The following is a 16,004-nucleotide window of genomic DNA, read 5'->3' as shown; positions in this document are numbered from 1 at the left end:
ACTGTTGCTAGGATGTGGACAAGAGAGGCAGTAAAGCTCAAGACTTGAGTGTAACTATTGGCATCCTCCATTAAACAGAGTGAATGTGATAGTGACTTAAGCTCCTTGAATAGTAAACACTTTTACCCTTTAACAAGTGAAAAGAAGCAGTGCGTCTCTACTTTATCTTAAAAGGTCATTTCTGTTTGTCTCAACTGTTCCGTTTTCCCATGTTTGATGACAACACTATGAAGAAATCCTTGGAGGGTTTGTTAGAGAGGTTTTAGCATGTGACCTGCTGATTCCTGGACTGAGCTGACCCGGACAGAATTGGGTGGTTGGTTGTTTCATCACTAATCCCAGTGTCTCTGGTAGTTCCTGCTTGTTTAGGCAGTAAATCAGATTGAGACCCTGAATAAATATTTAATTCTGCCTTTTCTATGTATTATCAGCAACCATGCTGGAGAAAATGAACATGTATAAAACATATGTACACTACCAGTCAAACGATTGGACACCTTACCAGAAATGTGTGACTGATGGTGTTTATCTGTCAGCCAATGTGTCTTCCTCATATTCTATGGTCAAATTGAGAGAAAATAGTGATAACGTAAATAATGGCCTTAATGCAATAGTGACGAGGTATCGAAATATTTTTCAAAGTGTTGAGATGGAACTGCTGGGAGAGGTTGCTTAAAGTTTCTATCTTTAAGATGCTGAAGGCGAGCGAAGTAAGCCTTCCTCTGCCAACGACTACAGTCACATGGTAGACATGGTATAAACCTTCACCCCAACACCACTCACTGATGTGTTCTCTGAACCCCTCAAAGACTAATGGGGAGAATTACCTACTAGCCACTAATGCTTTTTGACTGTACCTAAATACTTAAATGTATATATGTCTGTCTTCTATGTTGAGATTAACAATAATTGTTAATAAGTTTGGGTAATAACCGGTTAGTATTGCTCTGTTTACCACTACAGGAAGCTGCACATGAGGTCCATGGCTTTTTACCTGTTGTACCGATCAGTATAAATTACTTTTGTTTTGATGTAGATAATAATTTGTGAAAAGACATGAGAATTGTGGCGGAATTCTGTCTGCAGGTGATCCACAAACATTTTTACCTGAAGAGAACCGAGATCATGTGCCAGTGTGAGGAGTGGATCGCTGACATCCAGCAGTACAGCAATGACAAGCGGGTCGGTCGCACCATGTCCCATCACGCAGCTGCTCTCAAGGTAATTTCCTTTAGTCTGTTCACTGGAGGGAAATTACAAAGCAATCAGCACATAGGGGGAGGTCTGTTTTCAGTCCAGTTTCAATTTGAAAGCACACAAAGGTTGGTTCTGTTCTGTAGCTGGGTAAATCCGTTTAACCATTTTAAAATGAGAACAGAATTGACTTTATACATAGACGTTTCTGTATAAAATGTATTGATGTGGCAATTGCTCTGAATTCAAGGGGTCCTTTTCTAGTCATGCTGAATAGGCAGTGCTTTAAACCAAAGCCACTTGCACCTAGTCACTCACAAACCTGTAAAGATTTATACATGATATGCAGATCAGTTGGCAACTTGGCTGAAGTGCCTTGCTCAGGGACACATTGGTATGTGGCAGGCAGAAGCTGGAATCAAACCCACAACTTTCCAATTACAAGACAACTACTGTTCCCTTTAGGCCACATTTGCCTCATGAACTCAGTGCAGCTGTGTCCTGACTTCGTTAGAAAAGAGGACTCTTCATGATAATGAAGTTCTGCTGCTAAAGTTTGGGTTGGCTCAAAGGGACAGCAGGCAGTGTTTGGTACCGAACATCAGCTGCATTCTCTATGTTTAAACACTGGGAGTGCTTCCCTAGCAGTTCTCATCCTTCTCCTGCTAGTAAATTTACACAATGGATCCTCTCTGGATATACAAGGGTTGGACAATGAAACTGAAACACCTGTCATTTTAGTGTGGGAGGTTTCATGGCTAAATTGGACCAGCCTGGTAACCAGTCTTCATTGATTACACATTGCACCAGTAAGAGCAGAGTGTGAAGGTTCAATTAGCAGGGTAAGAGCACAGTTTTGCTCAAAATATTGAAATGCACACAACATTATGGGTGACATACCAGAGTTCAAAAGAGGACAAATTGTTGGTGCACGTCTTGCTGGTGCATCTGTGACCAAGACAGCAAGTCTTTGTGATGTATCAAGAGCCACGGTATCCAGGGTAATGTCAGCATACCACCAAGAAGGACGAACCACATCCAACAGGATTAACTGTGGACGCAAGAGGAAGCTGTCTGAAAGGGATGTTCGGGTGCTAACCCGGATTGTATCCAAAAAACATAAAACCACGGTTGCCCAAATCACGGCAGAAATAAATGTGCACCTCAACTCTCCTGTTTCCACCAGAACTGTCCGTCGGGAGCTCCACAGGGTCAATATACACGGCCGGGCTGCTATAGCCAAACCTTTGGTCACTCATGCCAATGCCAAACGTCGGTTTCAATGGTGCAAGGAGCGCAAATCTTGGGATGTGGACAATGTGAAACATGTATTGTTCTCTGATGAGCCCACCTTTACTGTTTTCCCCACATCCGGGAGAGTTACGGTGTGGAGAAGCCCCAAAGAAGCGTACCACCCAGACTGTTGCATGCCCAGAGTGAAGCACGGGGGTGGATCAGTGATGGTTTGGGCTGCCATATCATGGAATTCCCTTGGCACAATACTTGTGCTAGATGGTCACTGCCAAGGACTACCGAACCATTCTTGAGGACCATGTGCATCCAATGGTTCAAACATTGTATCCTGAAGGCGGTGCCGTGTATCAGGATGACAATGCACCAATACACACAGCAAGACTGGTGAAAGATTGGTTTGATGAACATGAAAGTGAAGTTGAACATCTCCCATGGCCTGCACAGTCACCAGATCTAAATATTATTGAGCCACTTTGGGGTGTTTTGGAGGAGCGAGTCAGGAAACGTTTTCCTCCACCAGTATCATGTAGTGACCTGGCCACTATCCTGCAAGAAGAATGGCTTAAAATCCCTCTGACCACTGTGCAGGACTTGTATATGTCATTCCCAAGATGAATTGATGCTGTATTGGCTGCAAAAGGAGACCCTACACCATACTAATAAATTATTGTGGTCTAAAACCAGGTGTTTCAGTTTCATTGTCCAACCCCTGTATATGCTACTCAAAAAAAGTATTCATATTTGGCTTTCAGATGCAATTTATGGAAAAAAGGGGTGGCTCTCGGGTCATTGAGGTTCTGGGGTACAGAGTTAGGAGCCTCTAGACAGTGTCTCAACTGATCCTATAGGTTTTCTATGAGATTCATGTCTGGAGAAAGTTCAGGCCACTCCATTCGAGGCACCCCAGTCTCCAGCAGCTGCTCCCTAATGGTGTGACCTCAATGAGCTGGAGTACTGTTCTCCATGAAGATGAAACCAGGTCTGTGTTGTTTAATGCAGGGACACAATGACTGGGTTAATGATGTTATTCAGGTAGTATGGGCTAGTCACTGTACCATCCATAAAATGTAGGCCAGTTCTGTGTTGACCAGACACACCTGCCCACACTGCAGCACCACCACCACCGAAGGCTGGTCTGGTGACAACAGTAACTGATGCATAGAGCTCTCCTTGATGTCTCCAACATCATTTCTGCTCAACGTGAATCAGCTTTCATCAGAGAACATCGCTGAGGCCCACTGGTCCCACATCCAGAGGAAATACTCCCTGGCCCATGCAAGACGACGATGCCTGTAGCTGGTGGTGTGGTCAGGTACCTTTGCAGGTCGTCTAGTACACAGACCACCCTGATGTAAACTGTTTCAAATGGTCTGACGTGACCTTTTAACCTCCCTTAAATGACCTATAGTCAAGTGTCCATCATACAGTTCTGCAGAGCACCGTTCACAATGAAGCGGTCTTCAGTGGGATGTGACCAAAGGAGTCTTCCAGACTCTCTGTATCTCTGTTGCAACTTGCTGATGACACTCTGTGTTCCTCTAAGCTCAGTGGCCACCTCCATCTGAGAACTTCCTGTTTGAAGCCTTGCCGTGGTGAGGTACTGTTGATCAATTGTTAAGCGTGGTCTTGTTCTCATGATGTCTGAATGTGAACAGCATGATGAGGAGGACTGTTAATGAAATTGGACATGTGCATTCAAAGGTTTGGAGAAGGTCACATTAGGATCACTTATAAAGGTTATAGTGCATTCTAGGTTCATACTGAAACAAGCTGAACATGCCTAACTTTTAAGCTCAGTGGAAGGGTAGTCATTTTGCAGTCGGTGTACCCCAAGGCACGTAACCCCAGACCACCTCCAGACCTGTGCAACTGATTAAATGAGATACACATGTGAAAGCATTTGGAGTGGTGGAAATGATTTGAAATTGTTCATTTAAATTCAAAACATGATAGTATTGTGGATTATGTTCTCATCAACTATTAGTTTTTTGTCCAATTAAATATTTCTATCCCAGAGAAGTGGCCTTAAACTGACCCCGTGAGGAGGATGAGATTTAGTTAGACCGTTTGGACAATATTCTTCGGGTATGTTTAAGGTCCAGGCAGAGTTGTTGCCTAGATAACAAATAATCCTAGGATTTGTTGTCCCTGGATAGTGAACAGTATGACTCATCAGTGCTTAAAGGTACATCTCTGTAAATTGGAAAATCATTGAAAAGTTATTTCTCTGGGATCCAATTCAAAATTATATAGATTCATTACACACTGAATAATATTTTAGGTCTTTATATCGGAGCTTTATGATGTTTATGGCTTACAGCTGATTAAATTCTGAAGTTAAGTTTCTCAAAGAATGTAATTATTACATAAATAAAAAAAGTTGTGTTATGGCCTAGAATCTGGAAGTATACAGCTGACTGGACAGATGTCCAGCAAACAGTCATGGACCCCATCTGCATGGAGAGGAACTTAGTGTTTAAGGAAACATCTTTGGCTGTATTCAAAACATACATGACTCTTTAGTTTTACACGTCACTGTTGCGTGACCTCCTTAGTTCCAAGCAGAAATACCTAGCCTTCATTATGTTCATTTATGTTGACATATCTAAAATGTCACATAATGAAACATTGACCGCTGCATCGTTTTACCACTGGTTTTTACTTAACAGCTCATTTAAACTGGAAGTTATATTACTAAACTTTAAAATGATATAATCTACTACCACTCTCCCAGCTTCCATGCTCATAATGCAACAGAGACCTGAGGACAGCTGGGCTTTTCTCATTAGGTTGGATTCCTCCTTGTGTTCACTGGTGCTATGCTAACTCCTACAGCTACGTGCTTTTAGGCTTGTTAAGGAACAACCCAGCCCTCACTCTAAAACTGGAAATCATGAAGGGATGGGTGATGCGGTAATGTATGGATGAAAAGCCGCCCAATAATATAGATCAAAGCATTTAGGGCCAAAGAACATCTCTGAACAGATTTTATTCAGTTTGTACAAGTTTTGTCTACTGCAACTCGTTTTTATTTGAAGAGATAAGTAAACTTAGGCTGTAAGAGTTTTCTTGCAGGAGCTAAACGCTGTTAAGTTGTGCTATTACAGCAGAACAGTTAGTTAAGGAAGCTGAGGGACAAAGAGGAAACTAATACTGAGGCATCTGAGCAAGTCACAGAACAGCAATTGACATTTTATTTAGTATTGATGATCCCACAGGGAGATGAGCAACACCTTCTCATTGTTCAGTCTAATATGGTCATAATGCCCACCCCTTAGATTAGATGAGCAGCGGTATGTCCGGGTGGTTTTCTAGCTAGGGATGTATGATATTTCGGCAATAACATCGGTATCGGCCGATGTTACTCGTTTTTTTAACATATCGGTATCGGTCTGATAAGTAGAAGTGGGGCGATATTAATAACCAGTATTTATTTCCGTATCTTGTTGCTGTTTGTGTAAGTGTTGTAGGAGAGGTAGGGGGTAGGGGTGGCGGTTGGTCAGGTGGTATTTGTTTAGGCTTGACAGTGATGCAGTGCAGGACAGTAGGGTGTTTAACTGAAGCAGAGAAGCAATGTCAGTGGTGTTGTTGTTTTTTCACTGTATTGAAAGAGTAGCTAGATATGTATATTATATCAGTTATTGGCCATAACAGTGATTAATATCTGATATCGATATCGGCCTACATTTTCTTATCACTGTGTCCCTAATTCTAGCCCACCGTCCCAGACATTTCAGGGAACCAGGTGACCTTGATGCTGCATGTAGGGGAGGTCGTTGGCTGTGATTTGATTTCTTTCCTCTTCTTGTTGCAGAGACACACAGCTCAGCTCAGAGAGGAGCTCTTGAAACTACCCTGCCCCGACGGCCTGGAGCCCAATGGAGACGAGTTCTCTGAGAAGAGCGCCACCCTTATCCTCAAACAAATGTCCGGCCAGGATGCAGAGAAGCCCACCGGCAGTCAGGACGGCCACTGCAGCGAGGGCCAACTATGAGCATCTCCCCTTCCTTTCTTCTCCAGCATCTTCAGTCCCTCAGCTCCCTTTTTCTGATTATTACTCTATAAAGACTCGATGGCTTCAGAGAGCAAACCATCACTTTGTCAATATTTGTATGTAAAGATCTAATTGCAGAATAGTAGTGGAGGAAGCTCATATACCAGGAGCCGATGAGACAAACTCTGAACTATGCTATGCCCTTATTAAAGAGTCAAGAAAAACTTTTATTCATCTATAAAAGACTGTAAACATTTTGTGCTTTTTCCAATTGTGAAATAACCACTGATTGGTTTGTTATTAAACTTGTTTATGTATACATGATGGCAGAGGAAAATGACAGATTATATAAGGGAAACTACCTTTAGAGAAGAATGTTTACTGAATGTGAAGTCCTTTTTTTTCTTTTTGCTTTTTTGGGACTGTTAGAGCGACAATAGTGGTAACCAAGGATATATTGGTCATTCTTAAAGCATATTATTTAAAAAAAGAAAACACAGGTAACTGACTCTCAGATAAGCCTCTTTTGATTTGTCTTGGATCATAACCACTTCAATAACGTTTGAAATGGACATTTTTAAATCATATGTTGTCCCTTTTACAGGCTCCAAATTAAAAGGCTTAACCACATTCTGGATCAACATTTGTTGCCTCTTACAACTTCATCATGACTGCTTTCCATTGACATGACTGTAGATGGCAAGATTGGGAAATGTACTTTAAAGGCTTGTGCATGTGTATGTCTGTTTTCTGTGCGTGTGTAACAATCCCCAGTGAGATACGAAGCTGTGATGTGCCTTTGATCTACACCCTACCGCCAAATACTCCCAACAGAGTACCTTTGCTGAATAATCTGCTATTTCTACTTCATTCTGCTCCGTCTTGCTAAAGAAAACCAATTTGATTTTATTATGTTGAAACAGTGGTGGAAAAAAATGCACTTTCTATTTTACTCACTCCTTAGTACAGTCACATAACCCTTTTGCTAGGACATTAAATGGAGCTTGAAAATAAGGACTCATTGTGCGGGTGCTTCTTTTGTTAGGCAGGATTTCCTTCACCTGAAGAACATTTGCTAGAGTTCAGTCACAAAGATTTCATTTATAACAGGAAATTTCCTTTTGATGAGGTCACAAATCCCAATAAAATCCAGCATTGTTTCCTGTGTGTGACTGAGCAGGACTCCAGCTCAGTTAGCAGCTAAGCTTGCAGCGCTAATGAGGCTTCCCACAAGCAGCATGGACTAAATGAACATGTTCAGCTGGTAGGTCTACTCGCTGCCGGCTACAGCTACTCTGCATGCTCCTGTTTGATGCACTTGTGTTCTGGAGATGCTTCCCAGGACAGATCCATCAAACCTTAAAAAGCTACACATATACATTCACTAAAGCGTGATCTATTTCAAGCATTTTTTCTGTTTGTTTTAATGTTCAGTTATATTAAACAAATACAGATTTTACCATAAAAATGTGGGCCTACTGAAAAGTATGTCCATATACTGAACCGCATATGCATTCAGTTCTTGGGTCTCATTTGGCACAAATGACTGCATCCAAACAGTGTGGCAATGAAGGCAACCAGCCTCTGACTCATTGACAAAGTTCTGATTGCTTGAACAGTGGTCTTGACCTTGTGTTTATTGTTGGTGTCTTAACTTTCTGAACCCAAAGAGTTTCTATGAGTTTAGATTGGGCCAGTGTGCTGGTTAATCCACCATGGTTGTTAAAGCAGGTATTGGTAACTGTGGCAGCATGGCTAGGTGTCACGTCCTGTTGGGAAATGACATCAGGATCTCCATAAAGCTTGTCAGCAGAAGGAAGCATGAAGTGCTCTAGAATATCCTGATAGATGGCTACATTGACTGTGGACTCCAGAAACCCAGTGGACCAACACCAGCAGATGACATGGCTCCCCAAATTATCACTGACTGTGGAATCGTCACACTTGACTTAAAGCAACATGGATTCTGGGATTCTCTTTTCTTCCTCTAGACTCTAGGACCTTTTTTGTATTACAGGGAAACTTTACTTTCATTTGAAAAGGATTGTCACACCTTATATCCTGGATATGTCTGTGTAGTGGTTCTTCAAGCTCTGACCCCAGCCGCAATCTATAACTTGTGAATCTCCCCAAAACTCCAGAATGGGCTTTGCTTCGCTATCTAATGAAGGCTGCAATTATCCCTGTTGTCTTTTTTGTATTGCACCTTTTCCTTCCACCCAACTTTCAATTAATATACTTGGATACTTTCAGCTTCTTTTACAGACCTCATGTGGTATACCATTCTTTTTGGAGAGTCACTTGTTGCTGCGTCTGCTGGAAAACTGTCAAGGCAACAATCCTCATGAATGCCATTGTCTTATGAAGCACTGACATTTTCTGAGAAATTTGGGCTGCAAGTCAAGATTGACTAAAGTAACTGGAATAAACTCAGGAAATGTATCAGTGTGTGGTGGATGTACAGGTCCTTCTCAAAATATTAGCATATTGTGATAAAGTTCATTATTTTCCATAATGTCATGATGAAAATTTAACATTCATATATTTTAGATTCATTGCACACTAACTGAAATATTTCAGGTCTTTTATTGTCTTAATACGGATGATTTTGGCATACAGCTCATGAAAACCCAAAATTCCTATCTCACAAAATTAGCATATCATTAAAAGGGTCTCTAAACGAGCTATGAACCTAATCATCTGAATCAACGAGTTAACTCTAAACACCTGCAAAAGATTCCTGAGGCCTTTAAAACTCCCAGCCTGGTTCATCACTCAAAACCCCAATCATGGGTAAGACTGCCGACCTGACTGCTGTCCAGAAGGCCACTATTGACACCCTCAAGCAAGAGGGTAAGACACAGAAAGACATTTCTGAACGAATAGGCTGTTCCCAGAGTGCTGTATCAAGGCACCTCAGTGGGAAGTCTGTAGGAAGGAAAAAGTGCGGCAGAAAACGCTGCACGAGAAGAGGTGACCGGACCCTGAGGAAGATTGTGGAGAAGGGCCGATTCCAGACCTTGGGGGACCTGCGGAAGCAGTGGACTGAGTCTGGAGTAGAAACATCCAGAGCCACCGTGCACAGGCGTGTGCAGGAAATGGGCTACAGGTGCCGCATTCCCCAGGTCAAGCCACTTTTGAACCAGAAACAGCGGCAGAAGCGCCTGACCTGGGCTACAGAGAAGCAGCACTGGACTGTTGCTCAGTGGTCCAAAGTACTTTTTTCGGATGAAAGCAAATTCTGCATGTCATTCGGAAATCAAGGTGCCAGAGTCTGGAGGAAGACTGGGGAGAAGGAAATGCCAAAATGCCAGAAGTCCAGTGTCAAGTACCCACAGTCAGTGATGGTCTGGGGTGCCGTGTCAGCTGCTGGTGTTGGTCCACTGTGTTTTATCAAGGGCAGGGTCAATGCAGCTAGCTATCAGGAGATTTTGGAGCACTTCATGCTTCCATCTGCTGAAAAGCTTTATGGAGATGAAGATTTCATTTTTCAGCACGACCTGGCACCTGCTCACAGTGCCAAAACCACTGGTAAATGGTTTACTGACCATGGTATCACTGTGCTCAATTGGCCTGCCAACTCTCCTGACCTGAACCCCATAGAGAATCTGTGGGATATTGTGAAGAGAACGTTGAGAGACTCAAGACCCAACACTCTGGATGAGCTAAAGGCCACTATCGAAGCATCCTGGGCCTCCATAAGACCTCAGCAGTGCCACAGGCTGATTGCCTCCATGCCATATTGAGTACATAACTGTACATGATTATTTGAAAGTTGACGTTTTTTGTATTAAAAACACTTTTCTTTTATTGGTCGGATGAAATATGCTAATTTTGTGAGATAGGAATTTTGGGTTTTCATGACCTGTATGCCAAAATCATCCGTATTAAGACAATAAAAGACCTGAAATATTTCAGTTAGTGTGCAATGAATCTAAAATATATGAATGCTAAATTTTCATCATGACATTATGGAAAATAATGAACTTTATCACAATATGCTAATATTTTGAGAAGGACCTGTATATGAGTCATTATCAGAATGTGCCTTTTACACGTCCTATTCCTAAAAAGAGCTCAAATGTTCTATGTAGACATAGGCGGTCAGAAATTCCAGTTGGTCAAGCTCCACCTCTTTGAATATATTTACTGTGTGCAGAAAATGAACCAGCAAATCACAAAATATGTCCACCGTGTCACTGAAAAAGTTAGAGTAAAATAAATACATTTTGAGTGCAAAGAGACTAATACACACATTTTCATAGATACGTCGCCTAAAAATATAAAAAGTCACAACCTGAACTTAAAGCAGATGGGTAAACATCTCCCATTGGATAATTATTCCATGGATAGTTGTGTTTCAGCTGGCAGCAAGTTATTTAACCCTAACTGATGCAACGAGTAGCTTTTTATTAAACGACCGTGTAGGCACCTATCAGGCTCAAACTGTGCATGAGACATCATTTTCACTCATGGACACGGACTCCAACCCTCAACCCTATTAAGAATATGCTGGGGACGAGCTTGCACAGTGGCCTGACTCTCCCACCATCTTTACGAGATCTAGGTGAAAAATAAGTGTAAGATGGCAGAAGAGCCTCAAAACAATACCACAAGGAATGCATGCTGTAATCAAAGCTAAAGGCAGTGCAACTAAATTCTGTGGGGTCTTGTTTTTTTGGACGGGCAGTGTACTTTGCTTCTTTGTTCTTTGCTTCTTTGTTTATAAACTAAATAAGGGGACAAGTCTAGTGATGACACAATTACTGCTAAATATTTTCATTTCCCTTATAAATATGCAATAGTTCTAAAAATGAATCTCTGAACAGTTTTGTACAGATGAATATTAAGCTAGACAACTTCCAGCTGCACCAGAATATGATGCATTCACTAAATTCAGCAGAGCAGCACAGGACACAATCGCATACTTTATACCCACTTAAAGAAAAGGGTATAAAACAGGGCCGGTTCTAGGCATACATATATGAGGGGCAGGCAGAAATGTGAAGGGGGCATCATGCGTACACATTATGCTCCGGCATGTTTATTGTTGACTAGTGTTTTCTTTATGGGATTGGGGTAAACTGTGTAGTACTGTGCAATTTCCCAGACTGCACTGGTTTCGCCCCAGTTGGGCTTCTTTTGAACACGTTTGGCTGGAAAAAAATAGCTTTGGGAAGGTTCTTAAAAATTCGGGCTGCTTTTCTCAATATTTGGAGGGTTTTTACAAATTATTCCTGAGAAAAATCTAAATATTTGTCATTGTGTGGCAGAAAAGTAAAAATCTACACATCTCAGAATGTGCCTTTTTACTCATATATAGTTATTTTATTTTTGAAAAACAGAATCTGTCGAATTTGACATCATCAATCAGTGATAGTCATTGGTTAATCAACTGTCACTGTGAAATTATATTGGTTAATTGTTAAATCCCAAAATGCCGTTAAGAGTTCATCTAATATAGACTGAGGTGCAGCCTTTACTTTGTTAAACTTTGACTTGGTATTGAGAGACAGCATCACGCTTAAGGGGGAAAATACCAAAAATACCCAGAAAGCTAAAACCAGATCAGCACCACATACCAATTGGATCTGGTGCTGGTTAGAGCATGCGCATACATTTTTGGAGGCAGGTGCTCAAGACATAAAAGGCATCCATTGCCAAATGTATTTACAAAATTAAAATAAAAGAAAAAGGGTATATTTATGCTTTTATAGCCTCGCTTTTCTTGACATTATGCTGCAAAATTTGTAAATAAAATAAATCAATGTTCTAGTATCCATTGTAATCGAAAGAGACTCACTGAATCAGCTGATAAAACAGTAAACATAATTTGACTGTTTTCTGACAGAGTTGAAACATTACACTAATAATAAACCATTACCAATATCACTATAACTCACCATACTGTAGCTCAAACCTACTTTAGGTAGTTAATGTTAACATTGGATCTATTATTATGCTTATAAAATCAGACAGCTAAGTAACATTTTCCTATTTATTTAATTCAAAAATACTTTATTAATCCCAAAGGGAAATTAAATGTTGTTATAGCTCATATTATGAAGGTTTCCTCAAAGAGTCGTTGTAGATGCTGATGGCTGTGGGCAGGAAGGATCTCCTGTAGCGCTCCATCTTACAGCAGATCTGAAGAAGCCTCTGACTGAAGACACTATGTTGTTGTAGGACAGTCTCATGAAGAGGATGCTCAGGGTTCTCCATAATGTTCTTCATTTTATGAAGAATCCTTCTTTCCACAATGATCTCCAGAGGTTCCAGAGGAGTCCCCAGAACAGGGCCAGCCTTTTTATCAGCTTGTTGAGCTTTAAGTCCTTGGCTCTGATGCTGCTTCCTCAGCAGATGATGGTAGAAGAGATCAGACTCTCCACAACAGTCTTATAGAAGATATGCAGCATCTTGCTGCAAACACCAAAGGACCTAAGCTTCCTCAAGAAGTACAGTCTGCTCTGTCCCTTCTTGTAGATGTCTTCACAGTTGCATCTCCACTCTAGTCTGTTGTCCAGGTGAACACCGAGGTATTTATACTCCTCCACCACCTCCACTTCTTCTCCCATGATAGAAATAGTTTTTGACTTATTCCTGTTTCTCTTAAAATCTACAATCATCTCCTTTGTTTTAGTCACGTTCAAAATGAGATGATTGTTTCCACACCATGCCACAAAGCGGTCCACCACCTTCCTGTACTCAGCTTCTTGTCCATCTCTGATCCACCCCACGACTGCAGAATCATCTGAGTATTTCTGCAGATGACAGGAATCTGTCTTGTACTGGAAGTCTGAGGTGTACAGAGTGAAGAGGAATGGTGAGAGTACAGTCTCCTGAAAAAAACTAATTTTAAGAAGACAACAAACCGAGCAGCATCAAGTATTTGCTATTATAAATGTTATAAATATTGTATTATAATGGTCGCAGGCCATAGATGTCATCAGTTCTTGTCAAGGTAGGCTGCAGGTGGGGAAATCTATTCCCACACAAATCTGGCACAAACGGATGTAATCAATTCAACTAAGGTCATGTGGTCGTCTGAAATTAAAACTTATATCTCATAAATCATAGCAGCACAAACAAAAAATAAAATATTTCTGATTTGTACTAAACATGTTCCAAAACCAGCATGGGGAAAAGTAACGAATTACATTTACATTTGTAGCTGTACTTAAGTAAAATTTGTCTGCATTTTGATGTTTTTAAGTAGTTTACGAAAACTGAACCTTTGTGTATGTTTTAATTTGAGTATTTTGCTCTGTTACATTTGAAATCCCATCCTTAACAGAGTAAAAATAAAAGTTCAACAAAAAAAACAACCACTGGCAGCAACGGCAGTGATCCGTTGCCTGGGTTACGAATTAGATCCCAACATGGATACAGGTCAAGTCAGACCCTAGTGGTGCTAGCAAAAACTTATCGAGTAGGCTACAGTTACCAGACGTAAACTAAAGCTAAAAATAGCATAATTTGTGCTTACTAGGTGCACATATACTGCAGGTAGAAGTCAATAAATGGGTAGTATATGGTTTATGTTAAAGATTATTGTAAGACCCCTTTGTTCGGCTGACCAACCAGTTTCAAGGTGGACAAAATGCACAAAGTCAAGGAATTTAAAATACAGAAGTTTTATTTACAAAACGGTTTATTAAAATTTCTTATTTATTAAAATTTCTTGAAGCTTAACAAAAGGGCTCAATGTCCTTTGGTGGGTTTGGGGGAAAAGTGCAACAGAGGAAGTAGCCTATTTGAAACGTGTTTGCTGTACAGCACGACCGGACAACAGGCCCGCAGTGCTTAGCTCAGGCTATAGTCCCCAGCTTCCTCCTCTTTTTGGGCAACACCCAGCTGCCTCCCTTCTTTTCCTGCTCTCGGTGGAGGAGGATGCTTTTTCTCTGTCTCCTGCACCCCTCCCATATCTGCCCTCCTTCAGCTCTGTGTCTTGTCTTTTTTTTGGAGCCTCTTTTTGCACATCTTCGAAATTCTTTCAAGTTATGGATTTGGTCAGCTGATCTCTCAATGCAATTGATCAAATTTTCTCGACGAGAAGACAGGGGTCGGGAGAGCCCACTTGCCCGGACTGGACATTTTTCTCCGGATACACAATGGACTCCTGGCAGAAGTGGAGGATTGCGTGTCTGTCGATAATGTCAGTCAAGGATGTTGAAGATATGTATATAATTGAATGTGTGATATCAAGATTTCTGCTTTTTGGAGTCAGCGGTTACCTGGCATATCGAGAAATTCTGAGAATGTCAGCAGCTGTTCTGGCCATTGTAAGGCTGCCTGGCATGTGTGATGGGATCTTCAGAGCGATCAACACTCAGACTGAGATGTTACATGAGCTGAATTGCAGACTGGATGTGATCCTTACACAGGATCGCAGGCAGGTTGCGGTTCATGGACTCAGAGGTGAAATGGGATAAATCTTGGAGAAAGTTGTTCGCTCGGATCTGGCAGAAAGACCAGGAATTTGGCTGTTTGGATTTGCCTTTGAGAAGCACCAACGAGACTCTCAAGGCTGACGGAAAATTAAGAGTCAGCCTAACCCAAATAATTATTGTTTTTCTGAATCTGGCTCCCCTGCATGGCCTTGATGGCTGGCTCTCTTCAACTTCTCCTGGAAGTTATGTAAACATGACGCTCTGCTCCCTCCCTTCCCTGATGACATCTGTGGAGCTGCTCAGAACTTTGTGGCCGGTTGATGAACATTCCAACGTACCGTCAAGGACAATGGTCTCTGGGACAGTGCTTCATGGACTTACTTGCACACACTTACTTACACACACACACATACTCAAGATAAACATATGCACCCCTCACACCACCTTCACCGTTCCCAGCATGATGTTGTTTTGTCAACTTGTTGCTTCTTTGTTCTGAGGTTTTTTGCAATCTCAATCTGTATCCTGCTAAGGATAAAGTGTGAAATATGATTTTTTTTCCCCTCTACTTACCTAATGTGGCTTCTTTTCTCATCTAGCAAGGGCAGCGCCTGTGAGTGTGCAGCAAAGCCACGGTGACCCGTCCCCCCTTGTCTTGTGTCATGATGTATGTTTGGATGGGTTGTACTGGAATTCTAATTTCCCCTCGGGGATCAATAAAGTATCTTTGAATTGAATTGAATTGAATTAGTCCACCTAGACAGCGTTTCACAAACCAGTGTGTGTCTGTTCCTTAAAAGCAGTGGTTTATTAAACTAATTTGGCTCACCTGTGCAGCCCCACAGACACACCCACAGCCACACTAATGGGATAATACAAACTTGAAAAGGAGTAGATACAGAGTACCAGGTTACACTATGACCATGTAAACATCCATCTATCCATTTTCTATGCCCCCTTCTTCCGACCAGGGTTGCGGGGGAGTTCCGCGTAAACATGTTAAATCATGTTTTAACAATTAATGTAAATAATATCAGTTTCGTTTGGTACTTATATGGATCAAGAACTTAGTTTGGAGTCAGGTATTTAAAACTATTTGATACAATAGATATATTGGACAAAGGATGTGATAAAATCAGAACTTCCAGGTTCTGGGGAAGAGAAGAACCACA

General features: G+C 41.4%; 1 protein-coding gene across 2 annotated transcripts in view; it reads left to right on the top strand.

Moving 5' to 3' along the window:
• Window positions 1–7,456, top strand: part of birc6 (baculoviral IAP repeat containing 6) — a 114,129-nt gene extending 106,673 nt beyond the window's left edge. For both annotated transcript variants that reach the window (XM_047352390.1, XM_047352389.1), the window contains 2 exons: window positions 1,087–1,221; window positions 6,263–7,456. In XM_047352390.1, the coding sequence (XP_047208346.1) occupies window positions 1,087–1,221; window positions 6,263–6,442 (315 nt within the window). In that variant the 3' untranslated portion in view covers window positions 6,443–7,456. The remainder of the gene's footprint in view (window positions 1–1,086; window positions 1,222–6,262) is intronic.
• The last annotated feature ends 8,548 nt before the right edge of the window (window positions 7,457–16,004 follow it).

Source organism: Girardinichthys multiradiatus, chromosome 22 (genome assembly GCF_021462225.1).
Source record: "Girardinichthys multiradiatus isolate DD_20200921_A chromosome 22, DD_fGirMul_XY1, whole genome shotgun sequence".
Lineage (NCBI taxonomy): Eukaryota > Metazoa > Chordata > Actinopteri > Cyprinodontiformes > Goodeidae > Girardinichthys > Girardinichthys multiradiatus.
The sequence above is the reverse complement of the archived record's forward strand: the minus strand, read 5'-3'. Positions and strand labels throughout refer to the sequence as shown.